Below are 25,340 nucleotides of genomic sequence, written 5' to 3' on the forward strand. Positions count from 1 at the left end.
GATCCGAAGGTGGGAGACCGGTGGCATTCAGCGTGTGAGGGGTGGAGTCGTGTCAACAGCAAAACACGAAAGCAGCAGCCAGTGCTTGCAGTTTGTCAAGGAGATCAATACGGAGGAAATGAAAAGGGGGAAAAAAAAACAATGACGAAGCAGAATCAGTTCATCTAAAGAGCCTTTTGAATCGTTTCCACTTCTTTTTAATCAAAATCACCGCCACAGATGAAGGTTCATGGTCCCAGCAGATTATATTTCATCAAAAATATTGCCTCCCTGACTAAATCCCTCATTTTACCACCTGTTGACCTCATCAGCTGGCAGAGGCAATCAGCCTCCCAGTGGCGGCGCCCAGAGCTCTCCCAGCTTCCAACTGGGGATAATAACAGAGAACCTGCAACCTTTTATTACCCCGGTTGGCACAAGAGCCCTCAGAAAACAGGACTCTGTAATATCAGCAGCAGGCCATCTACCTGAAAGGACAGCTCCAACTTTACACCCCAACCTGACAATTTCAGCAAGAGACGGGGATTCACGCTGGGTATCTGATGCTGTGCGTTATCTGCAGCTCTGCAGCAGCGGGAAAAAACTCCAGCAAACATGTCAGGGTGATAAATTCAACCAAAAAGCCGACGTGGAGGGAGCGGGACTGGCCGCAGCTTTGAGTTGGACCACACTAATGCAATTACAGGGATTTTCTGCTTACTCAGAGGCTTGAAGGGCGAACTGAAATCTGGAGCCAAGTTGCATAAAATCAGGCGTTACTCAGGGCTTGAGCCAAACTGAATCTCACCACCTCACTGTCTGGGAAAGCCGATGAGGAAATGCATACAGGATTACAGCCGGATCAGACGTCCTTTCTGCAAACTTAGCTTTACGTAGTTTACCTTAATCAAATAAAAGATGAAAATAGAAGATTTTACAACACGACCAAAGACAGTCTGACTCGATCTTTGCTACCACCTCAAGTCCTAATGCTCATCTGTTTCACTGAGATCTTATTTCTTTCACATCAAAACCTAAAAGGTGGTCTATTATGCTTCTTTGAAAAGGTCAGGATAACTCTAAGGGCTCCACACTTTTGTTACACAAAATCATTCTTAGGCAACAAAATTCTGTCTGATGAGTTTTTCCTATTTTGAGCTCTTTTATCTTATCTCTTTAAATCCAAATATGTTGCTGGTGCTGGCTACAACCCCCAGATCCCCCACCCCGCACTCAACGTTTACACTCTCACATGAAAATGGCTGCAAACAGAAGCACAATTATGCAACCATACATGTTTGAAAAGCAGAAGTGGAGCCTCCTGCACAACCTACAAGAATGCAGCAAGTGGTTTCTAGACGGTAAGTCAGCAACAATACTGTTGTCTTTTCCAGCAGCCATTGTACATCACTGCAACTGTTAAACCAGCTGACCAAAGATGCTGGAGCTCTGATTGGGTTGCTAGGTAACGGGCTGTGCCTGCTGATTTGTGACGTTACATTCAAAAGGTTTTTGAAACAGCTCATTTTCCAGTCACTGAAAAGAATTTATTTATTTCCAAAAACTACTTGGTTGGTTTTTTTTAAGCACTTCTTCTGTTTTTAGTAGCAGTTAAGACCCAAATGGAAGCATAAAAACATATAAAATATGAATTTATAATAATACTTCCCCTTTAATGCAACCACCATCAGACTCCACAGCAAATATTTAAGAGCAGGGGTCAGTTTTTGACTGAGACCATCCTGAAGCTTTCAGATGCATCCCTGCACCAACAAACATGAATCAAGTGACTGGCGAATGACCTGGACTTTGCGAAACTTGTTTATGTGCCGTAAAGCGACTCGCATGCACAGAAGGAGACACAAAGTCACATGTACGCCTTGTTTGTTCTTGTTAACATGGCTGACACACACGTCTGCGTATGACGTGGTCATCAAGTTGAAGCCAACGAAATTACAAGAAGGTTTACAAACTTTATCTGCTGAAATGTTTTCAGTCTTGTGCACATTTTTATTCTGAAGCAGAAACAGGAAGTTGATGTGATTAGCCTGATGCTCGTGTAAGGAGACGCTCTTGAATCTTACAACTTCTAACTAGCCTACAGTTATCACATATTGTCCCCATCCATTGGTTCAGCTTCTCTAAGATGGTTTTGTTGTCATAAATTTTAATCAGTTCAATACATTTTAAAAATACAGCCTCTTTCACCCGAATGAAGGGGTTGAACTCCTAAACAACCAGCCTCGACCCTTGAACTCCTCAGCACCAAACTTTAAACTTGACTCCCTGCCCAGTGGACGCACTGGTCCATCGGTTTGCAGACAGAGTCAATGGAGTCTGTAATATTCTCCACTTATCACACAGAAAAACTCCATTTTATAGTATTGATTGGCGTGTATTTTTCTGTAATGTCAAGGCGAATAATTTCAGAAATATGGCTTCACTCCCCTCAGTATGATTTCCTCTGTGAGTTCCAGTTCATGGATAATTAAAGTGTAAAACTTCGGCGTCGACACTGCAGCTCCTTTGTGAAAGCTTGTACGGTAATAATAGGGGTTATGGCCCAGAGGTTCGCAGTGACTGACATGTAATTTTAGGCTGCTGACCGTGGCTACAACTAAAGAGCAGAACTTAATTTCCAGGCTGCCATATCAACTCTTTCATTAAACCCCGGATGTCTTTTCTTTGTGTTTTTGCCCAACGAGAGAAAAAAAAAAGAAGTTGTGCTCTGGCAGTTCCTGTCAGCAAAGTTCAAGCAAGCTGAACTTTCAGAGTGACACTCGATTAAACACTGCAGGATTAGAGAGCACCTGTACAACAAGACCGACTGCACAAAGTCCGATCCGGCAAATCCTTCCTGGATGCCGATATGATCTCCCTGTGTGAGCACGGTGTTGGCTGCTGTGACTGCTGCTCTGGGGGATTAGACAGCAGGAAGGTTATCGCCGCTGGTGAATAAAGCTAACCTTACTCTGCAGCAGCATGTCAATGTGTGTGTGTGAGTGTGTGTGTGTGTGTGTTTGCACAACAGATGTAGGTTACATTTCCATAATAAAGCAGCTGCACGCTTAAATGCGTCTCTGTTGGCTCAGAGAATGGACGGCGACGGCAGAGCGCCAGACAAAGACCGTCTTTCAGGACGTTCAGGACAGGAAACGGGTTCAGCTACAGTTGGACTGAAATCTGATTTCTCCTCTTTTATTCTCAAAAACTGCATAATTTATGTTGAGTTTCGTTAATAATATGTGCAAACATTTCTACTTAAAGGACGTTAAGTCGACATATTGCTACAGAAGAGAATTTAGACCATTTTCTTGACTTTTATCCGAGATTAAAGTGAGAATTCTGAGATTAAAGTGAGAATTCTGAGATTAAAGTGAGAAGTCTGAGATTAAAATCAAAATTCTGAGATAAAAAAGTGAGAATTCTGAGATTAAAGTCGGAATTTTGAGGATAAAATCTAAATTCTGAGAAAAAATAGATTTCTGAGATTAAATTCAAAATTCTAAGGTAAAAGTCACAATTTTTTCCGCATGTCAATAATCCTCTTCCATATTTTTCTTTCAATGCAAAAAAGATCAAATCTTACCAAGTATTTTTTTTGTCTAGTTTCTAGTACAAATATCTCAACACACTTGAAATAAGGGAAAACTAACTGAAGTTTTTTTTTTTTTTTAAATATAAGATATATCTACAGGATATGAGATTTTAACCTGTAATAAGGGAAAATTATTTCATTTATAACAAGTAGTTTTTCCGTCAACATTAAGGAATTATTGACTTAAAACAAGCTGCTATATTGTGCTGAAAAGCTACTAATAAGTTAGTTTTGTCTAACTTAACTTTCCTCAACTGAACTAAGATTTCTGCTCTAGAAACTGGACCAAAAATACTTGGTAACATTTTTGTGTTTTTGCAGTGTTGCTAAAATTAAAATAAAATCTGTTCTGCAGTTTAATTATTACAAACTGATATATCAGTATCACCAAAGGGTATTTCTAGAAGAAATTATACAAAATAAGAAACTGGAAATAAAATGTTAATTTCTAAAAGAAAAACTCCTGAAAATAGGAGGAGGCTGAAAACTCCTTTGCTGACAAAGACAGTCTGAAGTCTTTAACTCGTGGAAATCACCAGATGCTGCAGGGATTTCCTCATTTTTGATGCTCTGCCCGGCTTTTACTGCTGCAGCTTCCAGTTGATGTTTGTTATCCAAACTTTAATCTTTAATAAATAGAATATTAGCTCAATTTAAGGAAGTGTTTCTGGAGGAGAACACCTGATTGGACGGAAACACCTCCAGTCAGGTGGTGCTATTTGAATTTTTTTTATTTAGTTAGTTTCACTAGTTTACTGTTATATCAGAAGACCTTAAATATAATTACGGTGTTCAGATTAGGACATGCACCGTCTCCTCCTGCATTTGATAACGCAGATCTGGTTTCATTTCAAAATAAGAGCATCAACGTTCACGTCCCACTGTTTTAATAACTAACAGAAGTGATTTTTCAGAGATGTTTATAAGTAGGGAGGCCTAAATATTAATACTGGCTTGCTTTAGTTGTATGATTTGTGTCAGTAGCTTCATTTCCATTAACCATATAACTGCACAATTGGAATTGTAAAAATAAATTATTCATTTATTTTCATAAATAAATTACAAAAATAATTTATTTACAAAATAAATTATTTTATTTCATAAATAACAACTGAAACAAAATTTTTATTGTATTTCGTATTTAAATATAAAATAAATTACATTTTTAACAATCACATTTAAAATAATTACTGGTATTTTTTATAGGGGACTTTAAGAAAACTTCACATTTTTTAATAAAACATTTTTGCGCTAAGATGGTGTAATATATTTTCAAAAACTGCAATGGAAAGACTAGATCAACCACAGGATGTTGCTACTGGTGGAAACGACAAATAAAGATGACAGGAAGTGGTAGGAAGATGATGTTATTTTTATAACTTATCAGGTGAACAAACTTATTCACATGTGACTATAATTGTGTTTCTTATTTAATAGAAACACTGAAATTGCAAAATTGCGTTTATTGACAAAGTTTTGTGCACATTTGTAATGGAAACACAGCTATCATTCCTTTATTAGCAGGACTTCTTCTATTCAAAGAATATTTTTCTAGACGTTGACTTTCTTGGGTGTTTTTTAACAAAGTTTAATCTAGCTTTTATATTCCTTACTCTTAAAAGTGGTTAACTAGCTTCTTGGACATCCAGGGGTTTTTCTTTCTGAATCAAATTGTAGTTTCTGCCACTGCTAATATCGTAGCAACTTTTCTGTTTCGGAAAAATCTTCCACATACAATCACCACCCATCAAATCAACTCCATGTCTTTTATTTGCTTAACTTATAAAGACAAAACAAATTCAATTCCCATGATTTAGTTATTCATGGGCACATTCATGTATTTACTTTCACAAATTGGTTATTATTTTATAAGAGACCAACTTAACTACAATGGAGATGTTTTTAACTGTTAAGGTTTTATGCAGGAATCTTAAGAGCTTCAGCATCTAAAATGAGGAAAAAGGACAAAAACGTGAAACGTCTCAAGGGGGAAGAAGACAAAAATCTAAACCAGAGCACCAGCTCCATTCAGCTTCTCACTAGAGTCCTGTGCTTTATTTAAAACTATGAGAGAGCCCTATTTATTAGGTTTTTATGTAGTTACACAAGAGGAACTCTGTAAAAAGCTCCATTCATCCCTGGTAAGAACTGGGCCACTAACAAAAAGCTTCAACAAAGCCTCTCAACACACGCAAACGAGAGCCTGTTTGCATGTTAACCCATTAATTAATGAAAATCTTCAAATTGTCTTTGTGGCTCACACACACATGCACTGCAAAAACACAAAATCTTACCAGATATTTCTGATCCAGAGCAAAAACCTTGGCACTAGACTGGATAATAAATTGTCCCAGTGATTATTGCAAGAAATGATAATATTGTTGTTTTGAGACCATTTGAAAGTATTTTACTGATAATGAGATAACTAATAAGTTATCTCTTTTTAATTTTGTAAAGAACACTTAACACTGGAAGGTATTTTAAATATCAAAATAAAACACCAGAACCGAAAACAATAAATAAAACTGTAATAAAAAACCCCAAACTGAAACCAGAAATGAAACAGATTATTAAGTTTTAGTAAACAAAACTGTCCTTCAAAATATATTAATAATCCGAATGTAAATTACTAAGTTCACTTTAATTTATCATGCGATTTACTGAGTAATTGCTTACTACACCAATTAGTAATTAATTGTTGCAGTACACGTTTACTTAGTGCACGAGAAATAAGACAAAACTGATTTACAAGTAACTTTTCAGCAAGATACAGCAGCTTGTTTTAAGTCAATAATTTTAATATTGATGAAAAAGTTCAAGTACCAGTAATAGGAAAGTATTACAATGTTACAAGTGAAATAATCCGCTGGTAGAACTAGTAGTTTTTCACCAATATTAAGGAATTATTTACTTAAAATAAGCTCCTATATCATCCAGAAAAGTTACTTGTAATTTAGTTTTGTGTCATTTCAATAGAAACTTGACAGAAATACATGAATATACTTTGTGTTTTTCAAGTGTGACCACTGAAACTTGTTGCTCTGAACTCGTCCTGCCTGAAGTTGTGAGCAGCAAGCAGCACCAGCAGCAGCAGCAACAAGCAGCAGCAGCAGCAGCAGCAGCAACAAGCAGCAGCAGCAGCAGCAGCAGCAACAAGCAGCAGCAGCAGCAGCAACAAGCAGCAGCAGCAGCAGCAGCAGCAGCAGCAACAAGCAGCAGCAGCAACAAGCAGCAGAAACCAGCAGCAGCAGCAACAAGCAGCAGCAAGCAGCAGCAGCAGCAGCAGCAACAAGCAGCAGAAACCAGCAGCAGCAGCAACAAGCAGCAGCAGCAGCACCAGCACCAGCAGCAACAAGCAGCAGCAGCAGCACCAGCACCAGCAGCAGCAAGCAGCAGCACCAGCAGCAGCAGCAGCAGCAACAAGAAGCAGCAACCAGCAGCAGCAGCACCAGCAGCAGCAAGCAGCAGCAGCAACAAGCAGCAGCACCAGCAGCAGCAGCACCAGCAGCAGCAGCAGCAACAAGCAGCAGCAACAAGCAGCAGCAACCAGCAGCAGCAGCAACAAGCAGCAGCAGCAGCAGCAGCAACAACAAGCAGCAGCAGCAGCAGCAGCAGCAGCAACAAGCAGCAGCACCAGCAGCAGCACCACCACCACCAGCAGCAGCAGCAGCAGCACCACCAGCAGCAGCAGCACCAGCAGCAGCAAGCAGCAGCAGCAGCACCACCAGCAGCAACAAGCAGCAGCACCAGCAGCAGCACCAGCAGCAACAAGCAGCAGAAACCAGCAGCAGCAGCAGCAGCAAGCAGCACCAGCAGCAGCAGCAGCAACAAGCAGCAGCAACCAGCAGCAGCAGCAGCAGCAGCAGCAGCAACAAGCAGCAGCAGCAGCAACAAGCAGCAGCAGCAGCAGCACCAGCAGCACCAGCAGCAGCAGCAACAAGCAGCAGCAGCAGCAGCAGCACCAGCAGCAGCAGCAACAAGCAGCAGCAGCAGCTCTGATGGAAAGAGATGCAGAGTTGAAGTCTTCGCTGCTGGGACAGAGCAGTCAGCTTTCAGCTGCTCTTCATGGATGAACTCTCCTCAATTAAAACACAAACTAACAACAGTGGGAACTCTGCATGCACCACCGCGCTCAGCAGGTATTCTGCACATAAAACCACAGGAATCGAGAATCACACAGAGGCGTTGAAGAGAGATAAAGAACCGAGTTCAGTCGCGTCATTATGAATGGATGTTTCTGCACAGATTACACCACAACATGGGAACCTACTAATTATATAACATGGTTTATCTGTCTAAACAGCTACTAAAGACTACGAATCAATTAAGGCTGAAATCACAAAAACAAAAGCAGAATCCTGTATGAACTGAAAAGATTGATTATTTAATCTGCTATTTGTTAATATTTTAGCAGCTTAATCGGTTTTATCAATACTGTCATTTTCACTTCTTCTTCTTCTTCTTGACGGCAATAAAGAGTTTGTTGAACTGCTGGTGTGAAGTCAGCTTTAATGTTAATTACAATCTCACTTTGTTCCACTGACAAATCACCACCGTCGAACTAAAATACAACATAAATTTAAGTGAGACGGTGTCAATAAGGACAATAACAACATAAAATTACATAAATACATATAAACATACCTCGCTTTCAAGGTAGAAATGAGGTTATAAATAAATTCTTAAACTTAAATTATCCTTTACAGCCACTTGTTAAAGCTATGTCTTCATATAGCGTCTTCTTTCTCTGGTTCCCTAGCAACATGCTGGATTCCAGTACTACTTTAACCTTTCAAAATAAGAGTCGAAATAACAAAAATATAAATAACACAAAATAAAACATGTCAACTAAAATTATGGCAGTAAAAAATACATTCTGGCCCTTACAGAATCTTTATTATGATTAATTTAAATGATATTGAATGTTTTTTCACGTAGATTTAATTTGAAGCAACAGCACCCGTCTGCTATCTTGAATGTGTCGGATTCATAATGTGATGTTTAAGGACATCTAACGAGCCAGTAACAGAACAATCCAGGTTCTCCCTAAACTTCTGCATAAAACTTTGCATCTGAACTCAACTTAAACGGAAACCATAAAAATTGACATTTAATTTAAAGCCACACCTCATTTCCTGCTGTCCACCTCCAGATTACATTTCCTTCAGTCACTCAGCACTTTGTGCAGTGTAATTATTTTTCCTTTGTTCCCTGTTTTTGAAATATATTAACACACTATGCAGCCAAATCTGGTGTGAAATTAAGCGCCGTCTGCGATAACGAAGGGAACCAGCAGACGCGGTGAAGCTTTTGAAGTAAAACAAAATCGTTTCCTGAGAAGGAAGAGGAGAAGGAGGGTATTAGATGACTGACAGCTCAGAAAGTTAAGAAATCTCGCAGGTGGCTTGTATGTTCAGATTTACCCAGCAGAGTAGTTTCAAAACATGAAGTAAAAGCTGGAAATAAAAATCTCAACACACAGAGATCAATGGCATCGAGCGACTCTGCTGTGGATTCAATATTAATTCAATATCGCTACTTAATGAGCTTTGGCAAAGTTAAACTGTGCTGCAAGACTAATATATTCTGCTTCTGCAAATCTTTTATTGATCTTTGGTTGTAAACAAGCTGATTTTTTCAATTATTTTGACACCAAACTACCAGAGGCTTACTACAGTTAAAACCATTTAAAATTTCTCCCATGTTAAATCTGTCGACACAGAAATTAGTTTTACTAATTACAGATGAGAAAGCTTGGTATTCATTATCTCAAATACATAATACCTGCAGACTGAAAATAGTGGTTTGTCTTGCTGCTTATGAATGAACAAAAACTGAAAATCCAAATTTTTTCAGTATGAAAACTAGAGATGTGCTGATCGATCGGCTACCGATCATAATCGTCCGATGTCCGTGAAAAAGTGTACGATCGTGATCGGCGATCACTGTCTCTTCCAGCCAATCACCAAAACCTGTAAGCCTGCGTGTTCAGCTGATCTCCTCCTTCCTTCACACTGCGCAGCAACAAATCCTTTAACACTTTGAGAGTGAATGGAGAAGTTGTTGCGGTGGAAAATTACCTCGGGATGAAGCACGTCACAATGCATCAACACAACAAAACTAATATGACATTTAAAAAACAAACACTTGACAGAGTTTGGCTACATCAAGTATCGCTTCAGGAAGAAAAGACATCTGGAGCGATCAGACAGCAGCACACAACTACCAACACTCACCTGGATGAGCATGACGGTCAGAAAGATAAACAAATAACCCGAAAAATAATTTAATTCATCGAGCTGGGACATAATTGCTGCACTCACGAAACAGACAAGAGTTCTTCTTCAGTTTTGGCAACTTTATTTGGACCTCGCTGTGTGTATTTTTTTGTAAATGTTCTTCTCAGAAGCAGCCGGGCACTGACACGCAGAAACAAAACCGTTACAAAGTTTCTTCTCCCAGAGCTACAACGTTACAACAGACCAAAACAAACAAACCACGTCACTGTTTGTTTTTAACAAACAGTGGCGTGGCGCTCAGCTCAGCCTCTCCAAAACTTCTGCAGCTGAACAAAAATAACTAGGCAAGTAAAATGTACTAAATAAATGAATAAAAGAGTGTTTTATCCATAACTTAAAAAAACAGTAATAACTTAAATAAAATAGTTCTAGGATGCAACATAATATTTCACAGACGTTCAACCTCCAACCGCAGTGAACTCTCACACCGAACGTCTGCTTAAAGCTGCAGCGTGTAACTTAAACAAACAAAAGATTTTTATATGTATTAAAACTTTCACTGTCCTAACATAAGACAGAGAATCTCTGGAAAATAATTGATCTCCTCTGCAGAATTACTCCACTGAGTCAGAACCAACCAACCAGAACCAGCGTTACTCAGCGAGCTTTGCTCTCAGGAAGTTTTGATTCAGTAACTCAGGATTGTTTATTTTGATGCAACCTGCATTTGACTTTGAATGAATGTTTCTTTTTTACTTGACATTATTTGCTACAGGCAGTGTTGTGAGATTTATTTGACTCATGTATAATTAGGGTAAAGATTCTTACTGTTAAATATTGTTTTACTGATTGCAGCTTTTCAGTCCTTTAGACTGAAAATCAGCTTTTTAGCTGCTCAAAACAGCAGCTTGTTTATGTCTAAACATGGTGAATTTATTGCCAGATCACATAGTAGCACTTATGTGATCAAATGAACAGCCAATCCAGGTGATTGGTAGTGATTGGTAATGATTGGCCCTCATGTGATCGGAATGAGAATCAGCAGCAAAAGACCTGATCGGAGCATCGCTACTGAAAACGCATCATCAACAGCGTATTCACTGATGCTCTTAAAGTGGCACAACAATCTTTATTTTTTTTTCTGTTTGGCTAAAAATTAGAACCACAAATATTTAATTGTCAATACAAAAAAAGAAAACGTTACATGGAGTCTAGTTCATAAGAACAAAATCAAAAACATAGAAACTTACATAAATAAACAACTTGATAACAATAGTGCAGCTGGCACAGAGCTAAGCAAAGATAATGATCAAAATAACAAAATAACAAAAACTACAAGCAAAAAACATTTTCGTTAACTGACAAAATCAAAAAGGGATTTTGAGAAAAAAAAGAAAAAGAAAAACTAACTAAAACTGGTGTTTGACTCAGAAACAGACAAAAACTAAACCTGAAGCTACCTGACAACCTGAGGACGATACCAACAGGAGACGCGTCATTTCTGTCATGCAAATGTAGCTTCTCAGACTAACATCAATGGGAATTTTGTTTTTGATGAAGCTTGTGCTTCCATATTTATCTTTAATTAGCTCAATGAGTTTTCAGGAACACCAGTTTGCCAAACACCGATGCTGTGGGAATAGGACACTTTATTAATCCCAAATTAAAAGCTGTAATAACTCAGACTATCCAAGTTCCTACAATCTACGAAAGGCATCTTCAAACTAACAAGGAAGAAGACCTACATGCAAACTTCACAGGGAAAATGTCTGACAGCAGGAAAAAACAGCATGAGGTTGTTTTCCATCCATTGACTTAACAACGCATCAGTTGGTTTTTCCAGTCTCTAAAAGAGTTTCTCTCTTTTCTCATGTCGTTGGTTCGTTATTTTTGGCAACAGAAACTAACACTAACATTGCCGAAGTTTACTCTGGGGGAGCTGCAAAGGTCCACAGCTCAAGTTAACTAGAACTAGTTAACCAGAGCTCTGAACTACAATCTAAAAATCTGGTGTTTATTGAAGAGTGGCAGGAAAGAAGCCTTTCAGATAATACCGTTAAAAGACAGTACTTAGCAAATCAGGTTAACCAGTAATTTAATTGAAAACTATTTTCAGCTAAAACATTCACATTCTGGCCTCTAAAATAAAATGCCCAAAAACCCACATTCATATTTCATTTTTAGAACAAATATTTTTAAATTTTACTCCCAAAGTCGACAGAAAATTTCGACATGCAGTATTTCCTAATCATTCTCCCAGCCCAGTAGACTGTGAGATCAGATTTCATGATTTCTTTGTATAAATTTTGGCTCATTTTTCATTTTAAGACAAACATTAATAGTAAATGAACTCAAAAATAATACACACTTGTGCCTGTCCACTGTTGCCACATGCATCCCGTGATAGAAACGTAATTTCTATTAAAATGGTTTGAATCTGAATCTGGACTATGTGTAGAAATTGGATTCATCTATTTAAAAAGTGTTTTTGGTTACATTTGCTCTGAATTGGTGCTACAGACAAAAACTGGAATTTAAACTGTCTGATGCCACAGGTGACGTGTTTATTTTGTGGAGATGGAGGTTGTGATGAATTCTAGTTTGAAATGCAGTGTTTGTTAAATATGAGAGATAAGGTAGGGCACGTTTGTTTACTTCCCTTCAGCTCAGCATGTAAACACCTGGACCTGAAGGATGCTGTTCTCGCAGCCTGGCTGGCCTTCACCAGCCTGGCAGCACACCAGATGGAAATAAAAACAAAACACAAACAACACAACCTGAGTGTCTGCACACCCCCAAAAATCACCAAGCAATAAGAAAAAAAACGGAAGCCCACATCTGATATAAACCGGGGGGGTTAATTACCTCTATAGAGCATCATTCCCACCAACACATGCTGCTGCTTCGGCTCGTATTTCACCATCCGTCAGCTATAATACTCCCAGACGAAGACCTACCCACGTCTCGGGCTCCATATGTCCACTCGTTTTAATTATTTTTAGCAGGAATGAGAGGGAGAAAGCAGCTCTTACCTTCCACATCCAGGCCATTCTTCCAATTTCTGCGCACACAATGGTGGACCGCAGCCGTCCCTCGGCTTTTAAAACGGGTTCGCCGCGTCCGTCTGCTCAAACGTAAACATCACAGGAAGCGGGTTTGGAGGCGGGACGGTTTAAATGCGGGGGTCGGCGGGCTCCATGTATGTTGGAGTGTACCGTTATTTGGGTTTCTCCGTTTCTCTCGGGCTCCCTCCCCTCCTCTTCCCCATCCACGCGCACCACAGACCCGCTGCTGCTGGAGCCTGCTCGCGTTCTGCGCTGCTATTGGTCGATGGCGTAGAAGTCCCGCCCACCCGGCTTGGTCACGTGATCTGACTACTTTAACATCAATTTGAGGAGACCAGCCAAAAGAAACAAAAAGCTGCTGTGTTCACTTCATGAAGATATGTTAAATGTACGGCAGCATGTTAGGGCCATAGATAGGAAAAAACAGGAGGAAATTTCTGCCAAAAAACTCTGAATTTCTTTAGAATAATTGCAGAAGTTTGAAAAGTAGATTATGAAAGAAAAATTTCATAAATTTTGAGATTAATCTCAGATATTCTCTAGAAAAAAAACAGAAACTTTCTGAGATCGAGAATTCAAAAATTTGCGAATACATACGATACGATACATGCAAGTCCAAGTTTCAGATTCATCAGATTGTACAAAATTAATTTTTTCACATTTTTGTGCCTCCATTAGGATTTCTACTGCTTCTAAAAGTATCCCAAGTAATAATAAAAAAACCAAACAGCCATTCAAAAGGTTAAAATTGTCAGGGACTAGAATGTTACCTAGCAATCCAAGCTGAGCTCCTGCATGTTTGTGTTGAACTTACGAAAAAGACAGGACTCCGTCTTCTGTTTTGGCAACTTTACTTGCCCCATAGTGTGTATCTTTTTATAATTGTTTTTCTCAGAAGCAGCCGGACACTGACGCACAGAAATAAAACCGCTACAAAGTTTCTTCTCCCAGAGCATCGATGTTACAACTGACACAACTTCCACTACCAAACAAACAGTGATGTGGCACGCTGCTCAGACTCTCCAAAACCTCTGTGGCCAAACAGATATAGTTAGGCAAATAAAATATGTTAAACAAATTAATAAAAGATAGTTTTATCCACTCTTTTATTTTAAATAAAATACTTCTAGGATGCAACATTTGGTCAGCTGGTTTTATTGCTGTATCTGCTGTAGCCACAGGGTTTTGTTGATTTACCATTAGTCACTGCAGGAGTATGGAGTGAAAATAGTCTGCACAGCTATTTTGAGACTATTTTCACTCCATACAGGAGGCTCTGCGTTTGTGTCTGAGTCCAGGTCAAAGATGTTGGTATGGTTGTAAATGTAATTGTGCATCTGCTTGTGTGAAGGTTGAGTTGTGGCGTGGCCACCTACAGTTTATTTGGATTTAAAGTGACAAGATGCCCTAAAACATCTCATTCTGAAAGGAGCTCAAAATAGGCAGAACTGATCAGGCTGAAGATTATCTCAGAATGATTTTGTGCAAAAAAATTATGAATATGTTTTATTATACAGCTGTATACACAGAAAGCTACAACATTAAATAATATTGATTTTTTTTTCACATTGAGGTAATTTACACAAATAAAAACTGTCTTGATTTAACTGATAAAATAATATTTAAGCACACAACTGTTATCTTGAAATTATATTTGTGTGGAGCCTTGAGGGCCACATAAATACCTGTGGCGGTCCGGATTCGGCCCGGGAGCCTTGAGTTTAACTCTGGCGTCGACTGATGAGGTACAGAGGTACGAGTGACTGTGACTCTATGGTAGAGTAGTCATCTGGCAATGGGAAGGTTGTAGGTTTGATTCCAGCTTCCTCCTGCCACATGTCGGTGTGCCTCTGGGCAAGGCACTTAATCCCAAATTGCCTACCGATCTGCGTATCGGTGTATGAATGGGTGTGTGTTTGTGAGTGTGAATGGGTGAATGTGACTCTAGTGTAAAGCGCTTTCAGTGGTCAGAATGACTGGAAAAGTTCAGTCCATTTACGGAGGCCATGTTTGGGATTCATATATTAGATTTGGCTTTTGTTTTATGTTGGATCGGCTTTCTGATACCAACCTGTGTAATTTATCTTCACGATTCACACAAATGAGTTGGGCCTGTATGTTGTAGAAAACCAAATAATATTTTTTTTTAAATGTAAAAACATAATGTGGTAAGCAAATAGAAAACAGTAAATGGATACTATGACTTGTTTTACAGTCTCTGTTGTAAAAAATAAAATAAAAATAGATATTTTGATTAATGTTTGTTTTGATTAATGTTTGTTTTTGTGCGATTTTACGCAATTTGTCAACATCTAACTAATAATCTCGCTCTAAAATACATATAAAATACAAAACAGCTCTGTGGTCCATCTTACACTGAGAGTTGAAATATTGCATTGCACTGCATTATGTAAATTTGATCCTATAAAGACATTTAAATTATTCTGCAGCAGTGACATTTTGAAGATAAATTACACAGAGGTTCATGTTGGAAGTGGAGTTGGATTATTGCACCGCAAACAAAGTTTCACCGTGTAACACAACATTTGCATCGACTGTAAGGTGCAGAAAGCGTTAAAGGCTGCAGAAATACAAACAGTAGAAGGTTGTTGAAATAACAAATCAGTGTTCAATACAAGTATTACAGCAATGAAAAAATGTTTTTGACTTTACTTGTTTTGATTTTGATCCAGATGAATTGTTAACCAGAAATCATAAAAGAAATAATCTTTGATCAATTTTGATCATTTGAAAATGACAGCAGGGCTGCACAGTGGTGCAGTCGGTACAGCTGTTGCCTTGCAGCAAGACGGTCCTGGGTTCGATTCCCTGCCGGGGGTCTTTCTGCATGGAGTTTGCATGTTCTCCCTGTGCATGGTGGGTTCTCTCCGGGTTCTCCGGCTTCCTCCCACAGTCCAAAAACATGACTGTCAGGTTAATTGGTCTCTCTAAATTCTCCTGAGGTGTGAGTGTGAATGGTTGTTTGTCCTGTTTTACATAATATTTTCATTAAACTTTTAGAGACTAAACAAATCCTATTATTGTATTTTATTAAGCTGGAATATCCAATTGATTTGCCATAATGCACATTAAATAGATAAATTTATAAATTGGAAGAACAGCAAAACCAAAAACTTAAAGAGGACATTTTTAAATTAATCAGAACCTAAAGACCTTTTTTAGATAATGTACAGATCTAAGAACATTAGAAACTTTCACACACTAATGGACAAGAGAAAAATAATCTATTATAGAATATAATTTATATTTAAACATCATGAAAGAAGTTGAATCAGAGAGTTTGCATGCAAACTAAAGACCAATTTTAAGACGTAATAATAATAATCTGCTAAATCTGCTTTTCAGAGTTGCTTAAAATCACAAAATGAGGGTAATCAAAAAAAGGTTCAGGAAACTGTTTCACAATGAAAAGTTATGATGTCCAGCTGCTGAACTCAACTAATTTACAGACCTGAGTCTTTGGTTTCACACCTTCATGACACGTTAGAGACAAAAATTCAACTGAAAAACATCGAGAGTTTATTTTCTGTTGTGTTTTCCCAACGTTTCCTTTGTGCTTCATTGTGTTTAAGTTCAGAAAGTGATATGAAATGAAACCTCAGGCTAAATGACTTTTTCATATCAGTTATAAGAATCTACGAAAAAACTTTTACTTTTCACTGCAATCGTCACATCCCTCTGGTACTGTTCTGCAGGTGAGGCAGTTTCTCTCACCAAATCAACGGTCTATTGAGAGTCATGACCAAATTTAGCCTCCATTTTGTAAAACTTGTCACATGAAGAGACGAAAGAACCCAAACGCTGTGGAAAACAGTTTCAGTGATGTTTGAAATTCACCCTGAGTGGTTAGGAGAGATGCTGCTACCAAGGAGAGATAAAGATGTAACAAACAGAGGACACAATGTTCAAAATCTCTCAGATGTTTGTATTTTATTTTTTCAGTAAATTTATCCAAAACGTTCAACTACTTACTTGCATGAGTATCAATGTAACCATGAATGTGACAAATATAACCAAAGTAGATAAAAACTCCAGATTTCAAATGAGCATTTCCTTCGTTCAGCTTAATGAATGTATCTGATTTATGCACTGTGTGAATTATTAGTTCATAAATTTAAGGAGACCCTGAGCTTCTTTAACCAGGTTAGGATTGGTAAATTCATTATAGTTTTTACACAAATTTGTTCTTACGTGATCTGATTTTAGTCTGGTCACTTCTGCCTATTTTGAGCTGTTTTATGACATCTTGACATTTTAAATCCAAATAATCTGCTGCTGATAAACTGAAAATGGCTGCAAACAGATGCAACTGTACATCTTTGAAAAGCAGAAGTGGAGCCTCCTGTACAACCAAGAATAATGGAGCACGTGGTTTCTGGATGATAAGTCAACAACAAAAAACACTTGCTTTTTCCAGCAGCCATTATGCAGCGCAAACATGGGTAAAACCAGCTTACAGCAGGAATCTTCTAATAATGAAGTGGGCAGAGCTCCGCTTTGGTTGCTAGGTAACGGGGCATTGACTTAATAATCAGGAGGGGTCTTTTTGTAGCTCATGTAATTAATCCATATAAAATATTTCACTTTGAAAACCGAGTTGCCAGGATGACATCATAGTAAACTGTTTAGCGCACGTGTCAAACTGAAGGTCCAGGGGCCAAATCTGGTCCGCCATAAGTTTTATGTGGCCCTGTAGACTGTAGGACAATCTGCAGCTTGCAAACCTCAGTCCAAAGAAATAAAACTTAATTAGAGCCACAGATGCTATTTGACCTTTTAGAGGGGAAAAAATAATTTCTACTATAGATATTTTGCTGTCATTTTTAAAGAACTGTTGTTCTATTTCTCTTTTTAGTTATGTAAACCTTTGTAAAAAAAAAAAAAAGTATAGATACAATTTCTTCTGTGGGATGTTGACATTTATAGAAAATTACGTAAAACATAAAAACCCACACAGTCAAAAACCTAAAAATCAAAAAATATATGAAAAAATACGTCTAATATTGCATTTTGTTGTGGAAATTCAGTGGAAATTTTTGTTTTTAATATTATTTATCAATCAAATCAAAACTGTTTTTATATCTTTTATACATCAATGTGAAAATACCTTCAATATTACTTAAGACAAACTCATCACACACAGAGACAGGTCTTTTTTTGTATTTTAAGTTTATTTAAATTGTTTGGTTTAGCATTTCAGCAGCAACATGATGCATGCAGCTTTCTGCAGCAGAAGTTACAATCTAAACATAGAGGAGAGGTAAACAAAGCAGACGAGCTGTTTGCTTTTGTTCATGAAGATGAATCATCCCTGACAGATTCGTCTCTCTCGCTGCTGAGAAGAAGCAGAAATTAAAATCTAATCACCGTATGGCCTTTTGAACGCCGTGTCCTGATAATCTGCAAATGACTCGAACACGACGCACATCAACAACCGGATGACTGAGAGGGAATCGGTCTGAGGGCGATCAGCAGCGACTGATTAGATCTCCTCCTCTTCATCTGCTGCAGGTTATCTCCATTTCTGCTCTCAAGGGTTTTATTAATCAACTGTATGAATTTAGCATCTACTTTACGCTTCAAAAGCACAAAATCTTACCAACAATTTTAGTCTAGTTGGTGCAAATATCTTAATACGCTTGAAATAAAACAAAATTAACTCTTTAAGACGGATAAAGCTAAGTGGAAACCAAACGACAATAACTCATAAAAATAACAAGAAATTAACAAAGTCAGGCAAAAGAAAATGTTTCCAAATCAGTTTCTTTCATTAAAAAACTGCAGGTGTGTGTTTGTGTCTGGTGAATTTTCTCCTAAAACATGTTTGCTTTTCATCGACGCATCGGTGTTGCCGGACCCATCACTAGTGTTTATCTAAAATGGCTGAAAATTCCAACGCGTTTCCGGCCCTTGAATGCATCATGCTCCGTTTCCCCACCTTTACTTCCGTTCGCAGTATTGTCGGGCTCATTAGTGCGTATATAGGCACCAGGTGTGCCCGCCACGTTTAGAGAGTCGGTCCATTGTGGTGTGCAGTTGGCGCCAAGATTTGGTTTCTGCACATTTATGCTGCTGGTAGGATAAATGGATTTTCGTTGTCACCTGTGTTTGGTTCTGTGCGATGTTGGGTCGCTTTCTATTGTTGCTACCATCTTTCTGACGTGCTTTCTAATTGCTTTTTAGGGTGCATTTCAGTGCTTCTTTACTGCAGCATCTGAAAGTACCCTGTTGTGTGGCTGATTAAGGTAACAGTTTTTCATCTTGCCTTAAGTGGTTTTATTATTATCAGCAGACACTTTTCTGTTATTTTTGGTATTACAGATTACTGATGTTGCATATTGTGCTCTCACTTGGGTGCATTTTTTTTTTTTTTTTTTTTTGATGCTTTCGGTTAAATTGTTAGGTTGTGCTGAACAGCTGGAGTTGTAGCACAGGCACCACAGAACCAAACCGTAGTTCATATTTTGTTTTTTATTATTTTATGAATCAGCTGATTGGGCACTGGACTGACTCAACTTGAGATTTGTTTTTTTGTGTGTTTTGTCTTGGGGTTTTGTGTGTGTTAATTTGTGTGGTTACTAATTTGGTTTGCAGTTGTTTTTGTTTAAGTCTCAAGTTGCTTCTAGTGTCCTGAGTTGCTGTGATCTATTGGGTTTTCAGTAGCTGTATCCTCATTTTAAGGCAGACTACTGTGTACTGTTAATTGGGAACCCTACGATCAACTCTGTGGATTTAGGAGAAAGTTGGTACTGTGGGGTGCGCGTGTGGAGTGGGGATCAGTGGAAATGTTTCCCACCTTAGAGGATGTTTTGGCCAGTGATGTCAGTATGTTACTGACGTCGGACCACTTTCTTCAGTAACCAGTAATCTAACGCGTTGCTATTTCAAATCCAGTAGTCAGACTACAGTTACTTATCAAAATAATTTTTGTGTTACTGTGTTACTATCTTCTTTTGTTATTTAATCGTATTTCCTCTACTCGTCTTGTCGAGTGACCGACGTCTCTATGCAACAGAAATGTAAACAATGGAGGGAGATGCGATTTTGTTGGTGGAAAAACTGGAACTATTTTCAGTTTCTGTCGCCAAGTCCGATTATTATAAGGCTTTGGGCTTCATCTTTAAAAGTCACCAAATTTAATGAGTGGCGGGTTGCGCCTTTTTGGGCTCGTTTTTGAACGTGAAGTTGCTCATTTGGGCTTGGAAATAAGCAGAGACTCATAATAAATCCCAGAATTTGTCCGTCATTAAGGTAGTTTTAGTCAGTCTCTCCCTGTTCATCATTTCCCGGATGATCCGTCCCGCTGTGTCTTTGTTAATGTCAAGTTAATTTATTACCTCTGAAAGACGTTGAGCTTCGCGTTGCGCTCCAGAAAACTGCAAACATCGAGACCAATATGAACAGCGCAATAAACGTGAAAACAGCCACGAATAAACGTGTCCGTAGTTGGCAATAGTTATAATGGCAAGTTAGCACCGTTATAATTATTAATATTACGGTAAGTGTCGCAGCCATCTGAGCTGTGGAGCTGCAGGAGGAGATCTGTGCGCTGCGACATCAAACTCAGGGGCGTAACGCAGAATCTGGAGGCTGGGGGGAGGGGGGCTTTAAAATCCTTCTTTGAGTTTTCCAGACAACAGTGGACCACACAAATTACTCATGTTTTTTATTTTTGTACTGTTTTTTGTACAATCTCCTCTTCAGTTCAACCTTATCAGTGGAGACACATTGTTAATGTTATCATTATAAAATAACTTCCAATTAAGTATTAGCAAAGATCAATGTGATTTTCACAGGAGGCAGAGGTTGTTGTTAGCAGCTGCTGAAAGTAACTAAAAAGTTACTTTTAGTGTAACTTAGTTACTTTCCAAGTCAAGTAGTCAGTAATATAACTAAGTTACTTTTTCAAGGAGTAATCAGTAGTTCGATTAAAGTTACTTTTTCAAAGTAACTATGCCATCACTGGTTTTGGCCAGAGCGGGGGCTGAAGGCGGAGTTTTACATTCCACCCCTCCGCGGGGAGGCGCAGCAGGCATTGGGCTCCTTGGAGGGGGGGCTCACCCTTTCATACTTTGAAAACCCCTGATCTATTGGGTTTTAAATTAGAATAATAAAGTCTATTTTGAATATTGTAGAAGAACGTATAAATAAAATATATAATGCATGTTATTTCTGTATCCTCATTTTAAGGCAGACCTACTTGTGTACTGTTAATTGGGAACCCTAGGCTACTTGATGATATTTAAGAAGTCTACCAGTTGGCTTTAGGGCCACGTCCTTGGTCACAATCCGGGTTCTTCCCCCGGACTGGAAGGGAAGAACTTGACTGGAGAAGGACCAGGCTGAGGGAGCTGAACGGTCACATCTTGGGCTTCTGCCCATTCCAGCCCTAGACAACCTATTGTTTTTTTCAATAAACGCCTCTGAAGGGCTTAAAAAGGTTGCTGGTTGCCGTGTCCTCCCTATTTTTTGTTGCGGCCAGTCGAGCTGCAACAAAAAAAACATATTATGATCAGTAAGTCAGACATTTCGATGAGGAAGGTCCTGCTGCTCCTTTGAAAACTGCTGAATGCAGTTGTCTATCTGGACCTTCAGATCCTTTTTCTGCTGCAGGACGATCTAGGCCTCCAGAGACAGATTTTTCTTCACCAGTTCATCCATCTGCTGCAGCTTCCTGCTTCATTCCTGCACACGTTGAGCCTTCCTTTCAATCACATACAGCAAATACTTCTGCTCAGGCTCCCAGAATTCACCTAGGCTCCCATGTTGCTGAATATTTCTTTCCAAATCCTTTTTAAAGACTGAGTCTTCAACTCGCGTCTTCAACTCGTTGTATTCTTGCAGCTCGGCCGTTAACTGCTGCAGTTTGGCCTTAAGGATCTCTTCCTCTGCCTGAAACCTTTTTGTCAGATCAGTTTTCTGTTGTTCATGTTTGCTCTGCAGCTCAACATGCCTCTCATGTTCTTCTATGGCTGATTTACTATTGCGTCCCTGCAGAACGTTCAGATCAGCCGTCGTCTCTGTTCCCACCTGCTGCTCAAAACTCTCCAGCTGCCTCTCAAGACCAACATTGAGGTCACTAGATGAATGGTCACCTTCATCTTGACGGCTGCTGTCCGTCTGTTTCTTCTCTCCTTTTTTGCCTTTTCTCTTTTTCTTGCTGTGGCTGCAGCCCAATCCGTTGCACAGACAGTGTATCATCCAGAGAGTCAGGGGGCGTTGGAGACTCTGAAGTCTCTCCTGCGTGCTTACTGAACAGAACTGGTTGGGTGACTGGGAGGAAGGATTGCCTTGGATGATGCTGGCCGCCAGGGAGGTAACCCAGGAAAGCACCGGGTTTAGCCCAAATGAATTGGTTTTTGCACACACCGTGAAGGGTCCGTTGGCTGTGGTGGCGGACGGGCTGAAAGAGCCTGTTCCACTGAAAACTTGGTGGATTATGTAAATGGTTTTAGAAGACGCTTGTATCGGGCACACGAACTCGTTAAAGAGAAGTTGACTGTGGCGCAGGAAAAAATAAAAAGCTTGTTTGATCGGCATGCGGAGGTGCGCATTTCTGCCGGGTGATCAGGTGTTGGCTTTGTGTCCAGTCATGACTTCTCCTTTTCAGGCGAAATTCACTGGTCCATATACAGTTCTGGAGCGTGTTTCCAATCAGAACTATTTAATATCCATGCCAGAGCGGAGAAAGAAAACCCAGTTGTCATGTCGATGTATTAAAAACCGTATTATGCTCGTGATGTTGATTTATTTCAGCCACAGTGTAATGTTGCCACGCCTGCATGTGCCGTAAACAGCCTTGCTGGGAGGAGCAAGACTTTCAGCTCCACGAACGGCGCACTGTCCCTGTGGGGGACGACAGCGACGTGGATGGGTTGGACAACTCTCTGATTTATGGGCGTCTTAACCCAGTACAAATCATTTAAATACATCAACTTGAACATTACTTCCTTCAATAATTATTTGATTATTTAATTCATTCCTCTTTATGGCCAACTTTATTTCTTTCATCATAAATGAATCAAAATACATCATCATTATAATCATTACTCCCATGTGTACATTGTAGATTTAAAATACACGAATATATGAATTATCAATAAATCAAAATACAAGATTCTGAGACATTTTTTCTGGCCTTCTGAAAATCTGTATTCATCTTATGAAGGTGGAATGTCTCACCAGGTCATTGCCAAGCCCAATCAGGTTTTGAAAACGTTCCCTTTGAGTCCAATTATTGCTGCATCTGAGCCATTTGAGCATTTGATAATTGACTGCATGGGCCCGTTACCCCGCTGATTGAGAAGGAGACGTTTGCTTTGATCTGAAACATTTTGATATTTATTTAAGTGGTGGTGCTAACATCATGGTGTTTACAGATCATAATCCGCTGACATTCCTGTCTTCACTGAAATGTCCAGAGAATCAGCGTTTGATTCTCTGGTCATTGTTCCTGCAGTCCTATAATCTGGATATTCATTACATTAAAGGAAAAGACAATATCTTAGCCAATGCGTTATCTCACGTTCCACTTTTGTAGCACATTTGTTTGTGTGTTTGTTTTTTGTGCCTGTTTTTCTCCCTGTTCTTTCTCTGTTCCTTAAAGAGCTTCTGCGTGCACCAGTTGCTGGTCTGGAGAGCGAACTGAGGACAGAACGTGTACATTAAACATCAACTTGGCTAAGTATGATATGTGGAAAAGAGCAACATGTTAATAGTGGCTGGGTTTGCTTTACACGTGGTGAATTTAGGGTGGCGCAGGTTTTTTATGACGGTCCTGTGTGCTGTGTAGCAGATAAACTGTTTATTAATTAGGTCCTCGATGGTGGGAGGTGCTTCTTAATTACGTGGACACCTGGATGGTATTTAAGGAGCGCCGTCCCACTCATGAGAGGTTGCTGGCTGGCCGACAGGCGCAGACGAGATCCGGACTCGGAGGTGACGGCGGCAGAGCGTGGACCCGGTTGGGACCCAACCGGGTCCATGACTGGAGGACCAGGCTGAGGGAGCTGAAATGTCACATCTTGGGCTTCTGGCCATTCCACCCCTAGAGAACCTATTGTGTTTTTAATAAACGCCTCTGAAGGGCTTAAAAAGGTTGCTGGTTGCCGTGTCCTCCTTATTTTGATTTTGTCATATCGACGAGTCAGGAGAGAATGGGTTGATTTTATATATATTTTTGACATTTAAAAAAAAAAATTACATTTAAACAGCTTAGATAAGACATAAAATGTCTTATCTAATCCGCTGACATTCCTGTCTTTCACTTTTCCCAGTGAGGGGTTCAAAAGAAGAATAGTGACTCTTAAATTTATAGATGTTCACTATTTAAATATATCTTAAGCTTTATTTTACCCTCAAAGGTGGATTATTTTAATCTATTGTGTATTATATATGTATTCAAGGTATTTCTATGCAGCGCTTCTAAAGGTAGTGGCAGATTGACGCTTCTGGTTCTGATGGAGAGTTCTTCCTGTTAAAGGGGAGTTTTCCTTTCCACTGTCGCTGCATGAATTATTTGGTTGAATTTTTTGATTTTTTTATTTTATTTTTTTCCTGACTTGAGACATTTGTTAATTCCTGCTACATAAAATTGATTCTGATGTGTTTTCTTATTACAATACAAAACATACAATGACAAGGTAGATTCATTGCTTACAATATCATAAAATTTGTTTTATAATTTATTAAACATGTAAAAGTGTTTATACCTCCAAATGGACCATGTATCATGGGGGATACAAACCCTAAGTTTAAAAATAAAGGACTGATATTTAAGAAAATTATGAAAATGTGTCATGAAAATGTGTCATGAAAATGATTTTCAAATATATACAGCTTTGGAAAAAATTAAGACACTTCTTAAATTGATCAGTTTCTCTAATTTTACTCTTGATATATGTTTGAGTAAAATTAACATATGAACTACTGACAGCATGTCACTGAATTTCCAAGCAAAATTTTTTTTATTTGCAGAAAATTAAAAATGATAATGAAAAAGAAGCAGTGCTTTCAGACCTCAAATATTGCAAAGAAAAGTTCATATTCATTTGGGAACAACAATACTGATGTTTTAACTCAGGAAGCGTTCAGGAGTCAATATTTGGTGGAGTAACCAGGAGGTTTTCTATGGGGTTCAGTGCAGTGGGCTCAGTTTTTCCAGAGCTGTAACTGTCTGCCCATTTAAGAGTTAACGTGAGGTGAATTGTGAAATAAATGTAAACAAAACAACCGTGTCTGATTTATTTCAGAACAGAAAGTCAGTCCTTGGTTTCAGATGGTGGTGGAGAATAGCAACAAGATGGTACTAACAACAATTTGTATGCAAAGGTTACCACAAGCTGCGTGTGTTGCTGTGGATGTCGGTGGTGCCTGTGGACTAATCCGCGGTAGTTTGTGCTGAGAGATAGCGCAAGGATGACAGGACCCGGAGGAAGA

At 39.0% G+C, this 25,340-nt stretch overlaps 1 protein-coding gene and 1 pseudogene across 3 annotated transcripts in view; both read right to left on the reverse strand.

The window, feature by feature from the left end:
- Nucleotides 1-13,176, reverse strand: part of st6galnac3 (ST6 (alpha-N-acetyl-neuraminyl-2,3-beta-galactosyl-1,3)-N-acetylgalactosaminide alpha-2,6-sialyltransferase 3) — a 94,151-nt gene extending 80,975 nt beyond the window's left edge. Inside the window, exon 1 of one of the 3 annotated variants that reach the window (XM_044133673.1) lies at nucleotides 12,849-13,173. In XM_044133673.1, the coding sequence (XP_043989608.1) occupies nucleotides 12,849-12,866 (18 nt within the window). In that variant the 5' untranslated portion in view covers nucleotides 12,867-13,173. Of the gene's footprint in view, nucleotides 1-12,848 lie in introns of all 3 variants that reach the window. The other 2 variants (XM_044133675.1, XM_044133674.1) reach the window with 2 other exon arrangements.
- Nucleotides 13,177-20,998: 7,822 nt separating this feature from the next.
- Nucleotides 20,999-22,442, reverse strand: LOC122841392 (annotated as a pseudogene).
- Nucleotides 22,443-25,340: the final 2,898 nt, after the last annotated feature.

Source organism: Gambusia affinis, linkage group LG12, assembly GCF_019740435.1.
Source record: "Gambusia affinis linkage group LG12, SWU_Gaff_1.0, whole genome shotgun sequence".
Classification (NCBI taxonomy): domain Eukaryota; kingdom Metazoa; phylum Chordata; class Actinopteri; order Cyprinodontiformes; family Poeciliidae; genus Gambusia; species Gambusia affinis.